Source organism: Mytilus edulis, chromosome 3 (genome assembly GCF_963676685.1).
Source record: "Mytilus edulis chromosome 3, xbMytEdul2.2, whole genome shotgun sequence".
Classification (NCBI taxonomy): Eukaryota; Metazoa; Mollusca; class Bivalvia; order Mytilida; family Mytilidae; genus Mytilus; species Mytilus edulis.
Window position 1 is genome coordinate 86,016,029 of NC_092346.1, and position 15,610 is coordinate 86,031,638.

A 15,610-nucleotide genomic window follows, 5' to 3' on the forward strand; every position below is an offset into this window, starting at 1 on the left:
TCTGATATACTGCAAAACTCAATTATTTCATAATCAACTTGCTATTATTCTGTCTATTCAAAATATTACATATTTACATGCCTAGTCGTCGTTTCCCATGGAAACAATTTACAATTTTCCCAGGACATAAGAGGTATGTAAGATTTGTTTAAATGAAATGAATTTGTCGACTATATATTTATTGCTTTACGATGCCTTTTTTTTTTTTATTGTAAAAGTATATTACATGTTTACTTTTACTTTAAGTGGATGATTTACGCATTAGTTTCATTACCAGGGCATATTTCATTTTGACCTTTTTATTTTATTTTTTATCATTTTGAAAACCATCATAATAATCTCTCGATCTTGGACAAGAACTGAAATTTCGATGGAATATATATAGAAGATTTCTGTTCATTCATAAGTTAAAAACGCAACACAATCATTGTATCATTCGCTCGATCTTGAGAAAGAGCTTAAATTCCAATAGAGTAAATGCAATATTTCTATTCATTGATAAGTAAGAAAACGTATATCAATCATTGTACCATTCTCTAACTTTTTACCACACTCTTATGACTTTGACATATCCCATTTTAACGATAATGTAAATTACGCAAAGGCGTACAACTTACATTCTTGGAAGTTCATGGGTTCATCGGAGAGTGAACACATATAAAAATGACACATAGTCATATAAGGTAAAATATCTGTCAATCATTCGAAACACTACCACTGGGAGATCAACATATACGATATAGTAAGACAACGTAAGTTAGAATTATTTAATAACTAGTATGGGAAAATTGTTTTTTTTTCTTATGAAGGAAAACTTCCAATTAATTTTAGTCTCTGTGTGCATGCTTATTAGTTTGGTACAAAGTTTTTATCTTTTTTCTCGATTCTTTTGTTGACATTGTGCTTTAATTTCTATTGTTGACATGGTGCTTTAATTTCTTTTGTTGACATGGTGCTTTAATTTCTTCTATGACTTTTGTGAAAGGGTCTTTGGGCAGTCAACAAATTTGCTCGAATGGAAAAAATTGTAAACAATTAAATCATGTTTTGCGCAGTTTCACGTTGAACATGTTTGAATCCAACGACACGCACCACTCACGATGCTCGATAAAGAAAAAAAGGTTGTCATGAATGCAGCCAATTTCTTTGAGTAAAAAGCTATCAAGATGTATTTACTAAGTAAGAAGGGACTCAACCGAGTCTCATGTATCCTTATGCATCTAAAATGAGACGAGAACTCAAGGACATAAAAATGGGAGATTTTAAAGGCATGATATTATTAGTAATACAAAATTTGATCTTTCCAATATTGAGTTATAGTATTCAACTGGATTGCTATCTTTACACCAACAACTGCAATTTCGTTCTCATGAGAAGATCAATGGTTTATGCGTTGCATGATCTGTACGTATTGCAGTCTAGTATATAAATCATCTACACACATAAATTAAAACATAAATTTTTCATTTGCAACATAAAAAAACGATAAACTTTTTATGTGTCAAGTATTTTTTAATATTTACACATCTACGAACTAACATTGTTATCTTACTTTGAAGGTTGTAATGATAGTAAGATATTTGACATACTTGCTATAAAATAGCCCTTAGGATATCTGACATAGTATTATTATACATGGCCTTGAGTGACATCTCTTTGTTATATATTAAACATATTCAAAATGAGAAATAATTCATTTTATGAAACCAAGGCGTAAATGTTTTAATGAAAGGTCTATGAGGTCGTTGTGGGTTAATATGTTCGAGGCCTGACAAATATAGAGGGTATATTGATGAAGATTTTATTTTCTGTATGTACTAGTAAGACTGAACATTTCAGAATAAACTAACTATATGTAGTATTTTTACTCGATATATGTTTTGTGTTCAGTAGAGCATATTTCTTATTCCCTTAAATGTCAAATAATCGTTTTGATACGGATTTATTGCTTCTCTCATAAGATGTTATTCATGTTTACACATGATTGAGCATAGTTTTATATATCCTTGCCAACTATGACTATACTACATGTATGAAACTATAAATAGGAAATGTTTTGCTTGACAATATCCGGAACATGATAAATAGTAAACCGTATAGTAAAGTTAAAGTACATAATGTATTGGCATATGTAAAAGAGATATATAATAAGCAAACATCATCTAGAGGTTTTCAATTATTATAGATAAGAGACATCAAATGGATATAAAGTCTCATAAGTCGAAAATTTAACCCATGCTGTTTTCATTTTTGACTGGTTTTACACAAGTCATTTGTGGGGTCCTATATATATTGCTTGCTTTTCGGTGTGAGCCAAGGCCTTGCGTTAAAAACCGTTCTTTGACCTATGGTCATTTTATAAATTATGACTTGGATGGAGAGTTATCTCATTGGAAATCATACCACATCTTCTCATATCTATGATATTAATATAGCTTGTTTAGAATTTTCACCACTTTATAACCTAAATACACAGTATAACTAATGTACTGTTCTATACTATTCAGAAAGAAATGTGATTATGGATGATAATCGTTGACTTTTTTGCTATTTTTATTAACCTCTGGCCACCAATGCTTTCTGGCCTTTTATCAAACAATTAATACAAATTCAAAAAATAGATCTAAACAATCCCTTTTCATCTATATGATCCATCACTCAACTTTGGAAAATATTTTCAGTAGATGCTGTATTTTTTTTTGTCCAATCACAGTGTTCAGATACATTGACCTAAGTAAGGTACACAAAATAGCAACTAAGTTCCCAGTTCCCAGATAATACAAAGTCAATTGGGAGAGTTACAACCATTCTGGAACTTATAGAACTCTTTGCAACAACTTTGTTATGGTCCGTAGGTGACATGTTGCAAAGTAAAACTTATATTAACCGTTGAATTCCCGGCTTTTAAGCCAAACGAAAAAGTATAGATAATTTGTTGGTCTCAAAAATCTAATTTCCGTTTTAATATTTCATAAATACATGTACGGTTAAAGATGAAACACTGTCTCCATCTGTAATTTCCTGAATATTATTGTATGAGCTTCACATTAAATAATTTAAAATCATCATTAGACCACATTATTTGGTCCGTTGTTAATTTTCCAAATTTGATAATGACCAACAAATTAGTAAGTACAATGTAATATGTTTCTGTACAATACTCTTGACATCTAACCAGACGCAAATGTTGTTGTTTGTTTTTGTTTTGCTTGATAAGTAACATTCCCGACAAATACCAACGGTTGACACTGCAAAAAAAAAAATCATATTGTTTTGTTTTGTGCTTGTGTTTACGCGTGTACTGTATCGTATTAATATTCTTCTTGCATCGACCAATCCAGGCTCTCAAATAAATGTATGAGAGTAAACTTTCAAATGGTTGTAAATAACTTCATGACGTGTTAATGTTTATCATATTGGGGAAATATATACAGATCAGATAACATATAGGTCTATTCATTAACATTTAATCAACAAACCACTCAACAATATTACACCCACAACGTTTCTCTATTCAATGACATATGGGTTTTTATACACCAATTGGTTTTATTTATTCCCTAAAAGGTAATAAATATTATTTCAATATCAGTACATGTATAAAATAATGTTCGGATCGAGTCAATCACTTTTATTGTACTTTAACCGAGTTTTTGTTATTGTAAGAATCCTTGACATGCAATAACTCTGAGATTTTATGTTTTAAATGATGTCAACCTTGTATGTTTTTCAGGTAAAAGAACAAGATGGCGATTGGATGTGGAGCTAGTATAGTGAAGATTATCTTATTTGTTGTTAATTTTATATTCTTTGTAAGTAATTGTTGATCAAATTCATAAAACTGTGTAGTTTGTATTTAAAAAAGAAATATAACAGAATTCATTTAGTTATTTGAAGGTATATATATACATCTTAGGTAAATATGGTGGTGCATTCATCAAATTACGTTAATATCTAGCAAAAGTTAGTTGGCCTCGCACAAAATTCCAATTAGACACCTCTTTGCTCAATTTTAAATAAAAATGCTAATTAAATTATTCATTTGAACTAAAACAAATTCAAGTTGCTTAATGAGCTGAGAGTCTTTAACCAATATTTATATAAAATGTATATCAAATGTGAACTTTTCCAGCAGACCACGTAGCTGTTGACAACAATTTTGTTTCAACATTGCTAATTATACACATGTTGGAAAAGTTTGCAGTGGAGATCTACTTTGGATAATTCCAAGATGCTGCTTGAAGAAGATCTTAGGAATATATTTGATTCTTTTTTCCACAAATTTGTCACTCTCACCTTGTGCTTAATTGGGAATATTATACAGTATATTTTTTTTCATTTTTTTCTTCTATGGACAGTCTCTGATTATAGAAATGAATATATGAAATAATCTATAGTTAATTTCATACATAAGTTTTGACACAACACATTTTACGATATAGACACATATGCATTGTACAAAACAAGTAAAAATAAACATAAGTTCTGATGAGTTAATTATTAATATGTGAACAAGACTTCACGATACAGTTTAACCTGAGAGTAATGATTATTAATTAAAAAATCACTCGATCTCCTATTTGAATCAAATTGGGGCCCTCTGTGTTACAAGCAGCACTCTAACAAAGAACATCTTATTTTTTTTATCATTATAATGTTAAGTTACTTCGAGAATATATAGTAAACTGAAACAATTGAAAGCCTATTCGATTCATAAAAGTAAAATGGAAAATGTTTTTTCTTGTACTACATAATATATGTGATATTAAGATCGTTGCATGATCGTATAAGTCATGTTTTAAACACAATTTAGGATCATGTTTACGCGTATGAAAGGCCAGAAGAATATATGCACGCATATGGTCTGACCATATACACGTATATGAGTCTATAGAAAACAACAATCAGCATATTAAATAGGAACCGGGTCGTCTAGAATTGACAATCCTACATAAACAAGAAAAAATACAAAAGTCTTCTGCAACTTTATATGTTAAATCAAAAAGGCTCACTCGTAATTTGTAACATGCACTTTCTTAACATAACAACGCCCAATTTTATGTGGACGCGGCTGTGTATTTATATATCTAATCATGTCAAAAAATAGAAGTACATATGAATATTTTCAAAAAAATATATGACACCCAGAAACGAAAACTGCTACTTCCTTTTGCTGATGCCTTTTGGATGAAACACATTTAGTTCTTAAAAATCTTATATATGTGTATACGTGTGTTGTAATAAATAGTTAGAAACATCTATTTTCAGTTTTTGGGAATTCTAGCTGTAGCATTAGGTATAACTGCAATAGTTAAGAACAGTGCTTTAGAAGTACTTACTCAATTTGGTGATGCTGAGAACTACGATGTGACGTCATTATTGAGAACAGGTGCCGTTGTGTTGATAGTTGGAGGAGTTTTTGCTTTAGTTGTAGGATTTTTGGGATGTTGTGGTGCTTGGAAAATGCACAAACTAATGCTACAAATAGTAAGATTTTTATATAAGATCTTTCCTCATAACTAATCAACCCCGTTCATGTGTTCTGCAACTTGTGATTAAATATGCTTCACAATACAGTTACGTAGCGAAATGATTGCCAAATAGACAGCTCTCCACTAGGAACTTAATGAAATAAAAGTTAACAGATATAGGTACACCGTACGACCTGCAACAAAGACCAAAACCCATACCACATAGTTAACTAAACAAAGGCACCGTACGACATTCAACAAGCACCAAAACCCATACCACACAGTTAACTTAACAAAGGCCCTTAATAGTTTCTGTATAACTATTCAAACGAGGAAACTAATTGATGTTTCTTTACAAAATAATATACTAAGAACGAAAATGATATACAGCAACACACGACAACTAAATAATAGGCTACATATTCAGAACAGATACATAAAGAATGTAACTGGGTTTAGCATGTTTGCTGGCGCCAAACCCTCCACATAACCTGGGACAGTGCTGTAAGAGTACAACATAAGTAAAGCACAAAAAATAAAAAAAAATAAAAAAAAACCACTAACACAGACACAACATATACAACGTACAGATACAAGAGTCCTCGCAGTTAACCGAGAGCTATTTCATAGCCAATAGCAATTGATAAAAAAAAATCATGTGTCTAAGACTAATATATCAATCATTACACATTCAACATCCTCTGGCTTTAGTGTAAATATGTCATTAACAGTCAAAACATGAACTCGTGAAATGTTAAAATATCGGTATCGACAGATTGTAGAATCATGCATGTTCTTATGTGTATACAATTGTACATAACAAACAATGATGTTTAGTTTTCTAGTTCTTGATTTTCCTTCAATGCCTTTTTATTGTCATATGCAGTTTCATTTAAATCTCTCACAAACTTTTAACTGCCAATGTTAACAGTATCACAATAATTCACATCTAGCATTCTTTGTGTCATAATAATTTCCTTTATTTCAGTACGCTGGTATTATCATCATTATCCTGATAATAGAACTGACAGCTACAATAATTGCAATAGTCTTCACATCCGATGTAAGTTTATTTTACTTGTATTACAAATGTACTTAAAATGTCTTTTATATCAATATTGGAAGTCTGGTATATTTGCTAATGACGTGAATATAAACAACATCACAATACTGCCTTCACTAATGGACAAAACTATACCGTATAGGCTCCTATGTGAATGTTCAAATGATAAAACAAACGGCCTGGTTTATAGGAAATATGACAAACAACAATCAAGGACAGCCATTGAATTACAGATCCAGACTTCAGAGAGGCCTATACAGAATGTGGCGAGTATACTCATGTTTGAAGGCCCTCAATCATCTGTATAACCTGGAAAAATGATACAAGAACAAAGCATAAAAACATAGTTCATTTCAACATTTTCTTCTAGACAAGAAGTTCAACAAACTGTACAGCTGTCACATTTTGTGCTTATTATTTTGATATCTGACATATATAACAGTAATTACTGTGTGAATTTTATATCCCTGTTGTTAATTACCATTATAAGTTAAATGTTTTATACGGTGTTGATTGTCATTTAATTTGTTTCATGTAACTTATTGTTTTGTCTGCCTTCATTTATATCAAATGGTTTTAATTCCCTCCATTCACTTCACTTCTTAAAATCATGAGATACAATACAATTTATGTTTCTTTGTCATATCTTTTTAAGGTAACGTCAAAGTTAAAACCAATTCTGTTGGAAAGAATAGATGCCAAATATGACGGTAAACTGAATACTGGAGATGCCTTTACACTTGGTGTCAATTTCGCTCAAGTTAAGGTATGCTTTTTCTTAGTAGTTACAATTACTTTATCTTAAATATTATATTAAGCATATTTATTTGTTTGTTTCAAGATACTAAGGGCTTATGATTATATTACTGATATATTGGAACTATATTTCTGAATTTGGCAGAGGAGTAATCTCAAGAGACAGCTGTTAAACATAGAAATGAGTGTTTCCAATATGACATTTTTTGAGTTAAAGTTAGCTTGTAGACCTGATAAAAAATTTCTAGCAAACAATTACACGAAGTCTATGTCATGTACACATGTATCTATAGAGCGGCGGATTAATATTGATATTTAACATTAGTTTACCTCACTGAATAGACATTAATGTCAATTCCTGACATCGTTTTCTTAGCCTCTGATGGTTTGTATCATGTTTTAACATTTTAGAGATAAACTCTAATATAAATACCGTGATAGAATCATATACTATTGTTAAAAAAATTACTAAAAAGTTAAAAATATATATATATATAATAATCAACGATCTGTTCTTTGGTTGGGTTGTTGTCTCTTTGACACATTCCTCATTTCCATTCTCAATTTAAACAAAAACCTAATTCATTCATACAATTCCAGTTTGATTGCTGTGGAGTAAATAACTATACAGATTTTGATGGCGCCAAGAATTGGAACAAGACCTTAAGTGATGGTAGTACCGCAAGCCTACCTATAACATGCTGTAAAATTAAGGACAAGGATTCTTTTTACGACAATCCATCGTCTGCTAAATTTGAAAATTGCCAAACAACACCATCTGATGTGAATTCTAACTATAAAAAGGTATGCCTACAGTTGCAAGCAATAATGAAAATTAAAAATTAATTAAAGATTAAAAATCAAAAGATAAAATCAAATCGAAAATAAATAAACATAATACGTTGCACAATAACTCGAGCAGAGTACTCTTAACATATTGAAATTTGTCAACCTTCTCCAAGTCCGTGTAACGATTTCAAAGAGACATACCTTGAATTTGAATTAGACCAAGATTACAACTGTTTACACAGACCTTTAAAATTTATGCATTTTGAAACTCTCCCTAACTATTCATTTATACACTTGTATATATGTCGTTCAGTCTGTTGAATTAATTATAGATGTTCCCAAATAACTGTTTATGGACCTCATTATGATAACTATATATTGCAGGGTTGTTATAGTTCTATTTATGACTATGCTAAAGATAATGCTGCATTAGTCATCGGAGTTGGAATAACTATTGTCATAGCTCAGGTTTGTGTAGTTTACTAAATATTATTCTTTTAACTTTTTGTTCATCTGTCAAAGGATAGATTTACATTTGCAAAATGTAAGGTGAACTTTGTCCAATGGAGTTGAAACTTTAATTTCAAAATGTATAAACGGACAATTTTAGGAAGGTTTGTTATAATAGTTGTCAAAAAATACCAGACTTATAATTTGATATATTTTGTTATAAATCATGTCATTACAAAAGAACTGTCTGCTGAGCTGGTGATACTCCAGGGGACTGATAGTGCACCAGAAGAGGGGTCGACCCAGTGCTGTGAAATAATGAAGAAAAGAAAACAAGACGTTATTAACCTCATGTGCTTTCAAAGCGTATTTCTGGATTAACCTTCATCGGGAATGCCCAAAGTCGAAAATATGAAAGCCAATAATGTTTAATAGCTTTGTACCTTTAGTAGGTGATTCAATATAGGCGTATTGTGAAGAAAATGTAAACCATTGAACGACTAAAGTTTGTTTCATTATGGTTGATAGTGCGTGGTCTGGTCTGGTCTGTTTACGCGAGCGACTTTGTAGTGGTTTAAATGAATGCTTTGCCCGAAAAAATAATAGGTACGATGTAAAAAGCAATGATTATTTATAAATATCTAAATGATATAAATATCCTCCGCACAACGTTGTATTGGAATCACCTACTTACGCTTTTGGTAAAAAGTTGTAGAACACACTTTTAAAGAGATAGAAATAAACTCATCATAGATACCAGGACTAAATTATATATATATACGCCAGACGCGCGTATCGTCTACAAAAGACTCATCAGTGACGCTCGAATCCAAAAAGGTTAAAAAGGCCAAATAAAGTACGAAGTTGAAGGGCGTTGAGGACCGAAATTCCTAAAAGTTTTGCCAAATACACCTAAGGTAATCCATGCCTGAGGTAGAAAAGCCTTAGTATTTCAAAAATTCATAATTTTGTAAACAGTTAATTTACAAATATAACCAGATCAATGATAATTCATGTCAGCACAGAAATAAGTTTAAAGTTTAAACAGAACAGCTTAACAGCCAAGGTTTTGTCCGCCTGTTCTCGTAGTTCTTAGATTACAATAACACGATTTAATGAATAAATGAAATGGACATCTACACTATATTGTCAAAGTTTAGTCATAATAACACGAAATCATGATTTCAATTACCAGGACAAGAGGACAACTTTGATACGTGGTGCATATTTAACGATACCATGTAAATCAAAACTTTCAAAGATATGACTTTCATTTTTAACTCTTTGTTCGGTTGCTTCCTTGTAAAAAGCAACCATCTATTATAAAAAAAAAGTATGTCATCCTGGAGTATCGTACAATAACAACGGGCACATAATTATACTATATACAGGCGCTGCTTGAATACTGCATCACACAAATGGAAAGTCACAACATAAAAGTAAACTCTATCTTTTGTTGACTCTTACTATCATGTTTACTTGTAAAACAAGGCATGACACAGACATGTGTGGTTCATTTATATGAGAGGTAGAGCGTATATTGTGAAATCAACGAATAGGATAAGAATACCAGAAAAGATAACTAAAAATTGTGGTTACCATCTTTCATAAACATTTAACATATTTTTCATTTACTAATTGTTAATTTTACTATTCTTTTTTCTTTACAGGTTTTTTGTATCTTTTTTGCCTGCTGTTTGATCCGAGCTATGAAGGATCAACTTAATATGTAAATATGACAAAAACAGATATAAGATCTCAAATAAACCTTCAGCCAGATCTTGAAATTGTACTGATAGATATATATGTTTTGTATCATTATGTATCTTATGCTTACTTGTGCATACCTGTATATGCTGTTCATATCATTGTGACTTATTTGTCAACGCCCTTATATGCTGTTATTTCTAATATCTTTGTGAATCTCAATTTCCTTGATTTTACCCCAAAACCCATTTGCTGCATTTTCGGGGTTCTAATGCAAATCGTTAACTTGAAACCCATTTTATCAAACTGTATTATATATATCTATTAGACGGTAAGGTCAAAGTTTCATAAATATTTTCACCAAAGCCCATTTTAAAATTCAATTTTCCTTCTTTTTTGAAATTGCATGAATCATAGCATTAAATGCACATTCTTACCAGTTTGAATTACAACTTTTATCTCTGGACATGGGACACAATTATAACTACCTTAAAGGATGAATCACGAAAGAATATTCTTATTTGACGCGAAAAAACCTACCAATCTATGCATGTTTGAAATACTGTAATTTTATTGGATCGATGTCCATAACTTGCTTAAGGTTATAAATACTCATTATCTTTGCATAATTGAATCAGCATTATTATCTTCAACATCAACGTGTACTGCTGAATTTTTGTTTTCACGATATTTCTAACTTTGGTGGAAAGCTTTTAAGCATATAATTTCAACACCTTTTGATATTAAGGTGAAGTTGGTGTATCCAATTTCTGATTTTTGAAATTATGAGACAAAAACAAGGGTAATGGTCATAGCCTTTTCCACATATTTGAAATGATAACGCATATATTTGTAATAGCTTGTTAGTATACTGTGTTAGTTTAATATTTTAATAATTTTTTTATTATATAGTTACATATATTTTATCTATCTTTATGTCAAGTTTCGTAATTTGTTAATAAATATGAAAAAAGAAGTTTCTAGTTTCCTTATTTTTCACCGTTTGTCATACCTGAAATCACCCCGATTTTTTGCTGGGGTTTGTGTTGCTAAGTTTTCAGTTCCTAATGTAATGTTTTGCAGGCTGATGTTGGGCTATTTGTTGGTTTTTACTTTTTTACCATGGTTTTGTTGGTATCAACTCATATAAGGCCTTTGAAAAGAGCGGAATTAATTACCTTTGGAGTGTCTAAAACTCGTTGGAAGTACTTGATAAATTACATTCTGTTCAAAGTTTTGATTTTTCTACCCTATATACTACTTTGCCTCATATTCACATCCCTAATTAACTGGGCATTTAAAAAGTCTGAATGCGAGTACATATGTTCAAACTCTTGAAGGTCATATTTTAGTAGCAATAAACAAAATACCTATGTCAATTGGACATGTTTTGATACTATATATATGCGCTTGAAGATTTACTTGATAGCATCTTTGTTCGCTTTGGAGATTCCGTATATCGTCAAGTTATTGGAATTCCAATGGGGACTAACTGTGCACCACTTATTACGGACCTGTTTTTGTATTGTTATGAGTTAAAATTTATGACTAAAATTAGCAAAGACCATTCCAAACAACATTTGATACACAAATTTAACAATACAATATACTTTAAGATATTTGGATGATATATTGGCTCTCAATAATGACGACTTCAGTATGTATACTAAAGAAATTTATCCTGTTGGACTTTCTTTAAATAAAGCTAATACTAACAATGACCACTGCCCTATCCTCCATCTTGATATCTATATCATTAACTGGAAGCTTAATACAAACATTTATGATAAAAGAGATGATGTTTCATTTCCTATCGTTAATTATCCATTTTTAGATGGTAACGTTCCCTTGTAACCATCTTATGGTGTTTATATATCTCAACTTGTACGATTCGCTCGTGTATGTAACAACGTATTAGATTTTAGCGAGAGAAATTTATGTATTACTGAAAAATTATTAAACCAGGGTTTTCGATATCACAAACTAGTCAAAACATTTACTAAATTTTATCCTCGGCATAAGGAAATAATTCATAAATATAACTCAACATGCAGACATCTTATACGTTCAGGTATTTCACATCCAATCAATTATGGTAATATCCTTAACAAAGCACACAAATGTCAGTATTCACCCCAAAAGCTTACAAAACTTTAAACAGACTTATTTAGAAGGGATATAGTTACGATACCGTTGTCAGGTCATTAAAGATTGCATATTTTGGTTTTAATATTGATTCACTTATAGGTGTAATACCACCATTGATTTTCCTCTATTAGTCATTGTTAAATTGGCACTTAAAAAAAAATGAACATTGACTGCTCTTCAGAATATGGTTAACACTGAAATGAAAATTCACATGTTGTAAAAACAAAACTGTAATGGTGATTTAAAATTTGACACAGTTAACTGAATACAGCTTTGTCTGTCCACCCATTTGACTTGACAAACACCAAATTTTACCTCAAACGTGCTTTCTGTGTCTCAATCCATTCCAAATAGTCCATGTTTACAATGTATGTATGTTTAGTAATAATTTTTAAAAATGAAAGTACAATAAGGTCTCGAGTGAACATGTAGTTTCCTTAAATAGGTGTAATACCACCATTGATTTTCCCCAATTAGTCTTTGTTAAATTGGCACTTTTAAAAAAATTGTACAGTATTTACCTTTATTTCTTCTTCTTCTTTGTATAAGCTTCCTATAGACAGGAACACCTCTTATGATATTAGAGTATATATGAGGGTAATTTTGTGGATAATTTTTTTTTTGTTTCTTTACAACTATGTACAGCACATTATGTGTATGTTTGTTATTATATGTACTTTTTGGTTTTGTTGATGTGTCTTTTAAAGTTATATATACAGATATTGCTTTTTAACTGGTTTATTATCATATGCTTATCTTATTTACATGTGTCAATGATGTGTTTTTCCTATTCATGCAAGTGACAATAAAATTACCTATATAGATGCTTACATGGGTGTAATTTACATAGGGAGTTTATGATGTTAAAAGAAAAAAGAAAACTTTCAACAAAAGAAATACTTTGCATGTATAAACTTTAATCCTTTCCAGTGCTACAGTGAAACATTGACACTTCATTTCATTGCACATAAGAAAGTAACCATCACCGGAAGTAAACAACCCAATGTTTACACTGTTATTTACTGGTTACCTGATTTGGTAACTATGCAACCTTAATTTTCCAAAATATTTTATAAGACCATCAAATCAAAAAGGAATGATGCTTTCAGACACAAAATATACATGTTTATGACTCAGAAAAATTGAAGTGCATTGAAATGCAGGGTTAATTTTCTACAACTGTCAAATTCAAGGGAATATTTTTTTAGACCTACTTTCGTATACAACCGGATGTGACGTACCATGATTTGATGGTATTACACCTATAGGGTCTTTGCATCATTATTTAAAAAACGGTTGTTGGCATGACACGCGTTATGTTCTTCTCATATATTATATAAAAGGATGATACTAAACCCCTAACGGCAAGGATTGTGCCTGATATTCATATGATGAAGACATAATATTTCAATCAGTTAAATTGAGGTCTGACGCTGGCATGTCAGTTAACTGCTAGTAGTCTGTTGTTATTTTTGTATTCTTAGTCATTTCATTCATTTTCTTCTTAACATCTTCTGACATCGGACTCGGACTTCTCTTCAACTTAATTTTAATGTGCATATTGTTATGCGTCTACTTTTCTACATTGGCTAGAGGTATAGGGGAAGGGCTGAGATCTCATAAACATGTTTATCCCCGCCGCAATTTTGAGCCTCTCCCAAGTCAGAAGCCTCTGGCTTTTGTTAATCTTGTATGAATTTTAATTTTAGTTTCTTGTGTATAATTCGGAGTTTCGTATAACGTCCATTATCACTGTACTAGTATACATATTTATTAAGGGGCCAGCTCTAGGACGGCTACGGGTGCTGGAGTTTCTCGCTACATTGAAGACCCATTGGTGACCTTTGGCTGTTGTCTGCTCTATAGTCGGGATGTTGTCGCCTTGACACATTCCCCATTTCCTTTCTATATTTTATATAAAAAATGGTAAAATCTTTCTGAATATTACTACAATTGTATTATTATGGAATTTATTTACGAAGTACGTTCAATTTAGAGGCATTCTATCATTCCTCTTTTTATGCTTGTTGTGCTAGTAATCATAAAAATAAAAAGGACAAATGAATATAACACTTTATAAATTTCGTGCGTTCGAATCGCTTTTTTATAGATCTAATGTGTCAAAAGCTTTTATAGGATGTACCTGCTGCTCGTTCCTTTATTTATATCCTCATGGAAAACATCTTTAAAGGTATATAAAAAAAAAATCAAATCTGTTATTCCGCTTATGCTGTACTATATTTCGGACAGATTGAATTGTTGATACTGTTCTTTGTGCGCCGTGTTTTTGTTTTGTCATCATTAAAATGTATTTTGATACTTCAAGATTAACGGTTCACCCGTGTTTTTTTATTAAACAAGAATTGGAATGTTTTGTACGGTGTTATATTGAAACATGTAATTTCCTGTCTACAAGGGGTTTGTAAATATCTCTCAGGAAAATTAAAAAAAAACAGAAATCAAGGAGATCTGACTTCATGATTACATAAACATTTGCACAAGACTATTAGTTTGTATGATAAATAATCATGGATTGCAATGAAGAGGTTATACAATGTAAGAGATGTCAAGAGATTGAGTTGCACCCTATAACACTTTTAAAAAATCTAAGTAAACAGATAAAACATATCTATCTACCTTAAATGTGTCTCATTTGTTTGGAAAGGCGATTTTATTTTTGTTCCACAATACAGGCATATGTTATGAATTACCATTCTCCATCAAGCTGAAATATCTCAACAGTGTAAATGATAGAACCCGATAGTTACCTTCGGCTAGAAAATATGTGTATAAGTGTTGCAGTTAGATCTACAGCATGTTTTGACAAGGGCCATGACGCTGTCAGTTTGTTTTCTACTTATTCATGTAAGTTTGAATGTGCTTTTGGAATTTTCTGCCTGTCTTCAAAGTATAAACTACAGAAAGAACAGCAACCCCAGTATCATTTCGAAAGAAAAATTGAGAAATAAATAAAGGCAAAAGTAGTATACTGGTATTCAAAAGTCATTAACCGTTGAGAAAAAAACAATAAATTTGAAAATAGAAATAGGACATCTGTCAAAGAGACAACTACTGAGCAAAGGGCAGAACACACATCAAGGCCAGCAATGGGTCTTCAATACAGTTAGAAAATCCCGCACCCGAATGCCATCATCAGCTGGCCTCTTAAAATATGTACTAGTTTTCAGTGATAATGGACGTCATACTAAACTTCAAAATATATATA

General features: G+C 31.2%; 1 protein-coding gene across 5 annotated transcripts; it reads left to right on the forward strand.

Annotated features, from left to right (window-relative positions):
- Positions 1–13,214, forward strand: LOC139514607 (23 kDa integral membrane protein-like). 5 transcript variants are annotated; one of them, XM_071304030.1, is made up of 8 exons: positions 1–133; positions 3,734–3,812; positions 5,269–5,487; positions 6,460–6,534; positions 7,190–7,300; positions 7,891–8,094; positions 8,464–8,547; positions 10,200–11,212. In XM_071304030.1, the coding sequence occupies exons 2-8, from the start codon at positions 3,747–3,749 to the stop codon at positions 10,260–10,262; spliced, it is 822 nt and encodes a 273-aa protein (XP_071160131.1). In that variant the 5' UTR covers positions 1–133; positions 3,734–3,746; the 3' UTR covers positions 10,263–11,212. The 5 variants fall into 5 exon arrangements, with proteins under 5 accessions (XP_071160131.1, XP_071160127.1, XP_071160129.1 ...); XM_071304026.1 differs by lacking the exon at positions 1–133 and adding an exon at positions 529–752 and having other exon boundaries at positions 10,200–13,214; XM_071304028.1 differs by lacking the exon at positions 1–133 and adding an exon at positions 532–683.
- The last annotated feature ends 2,396 nt before the right edge of the window (positions 13,215–15,610 follow it).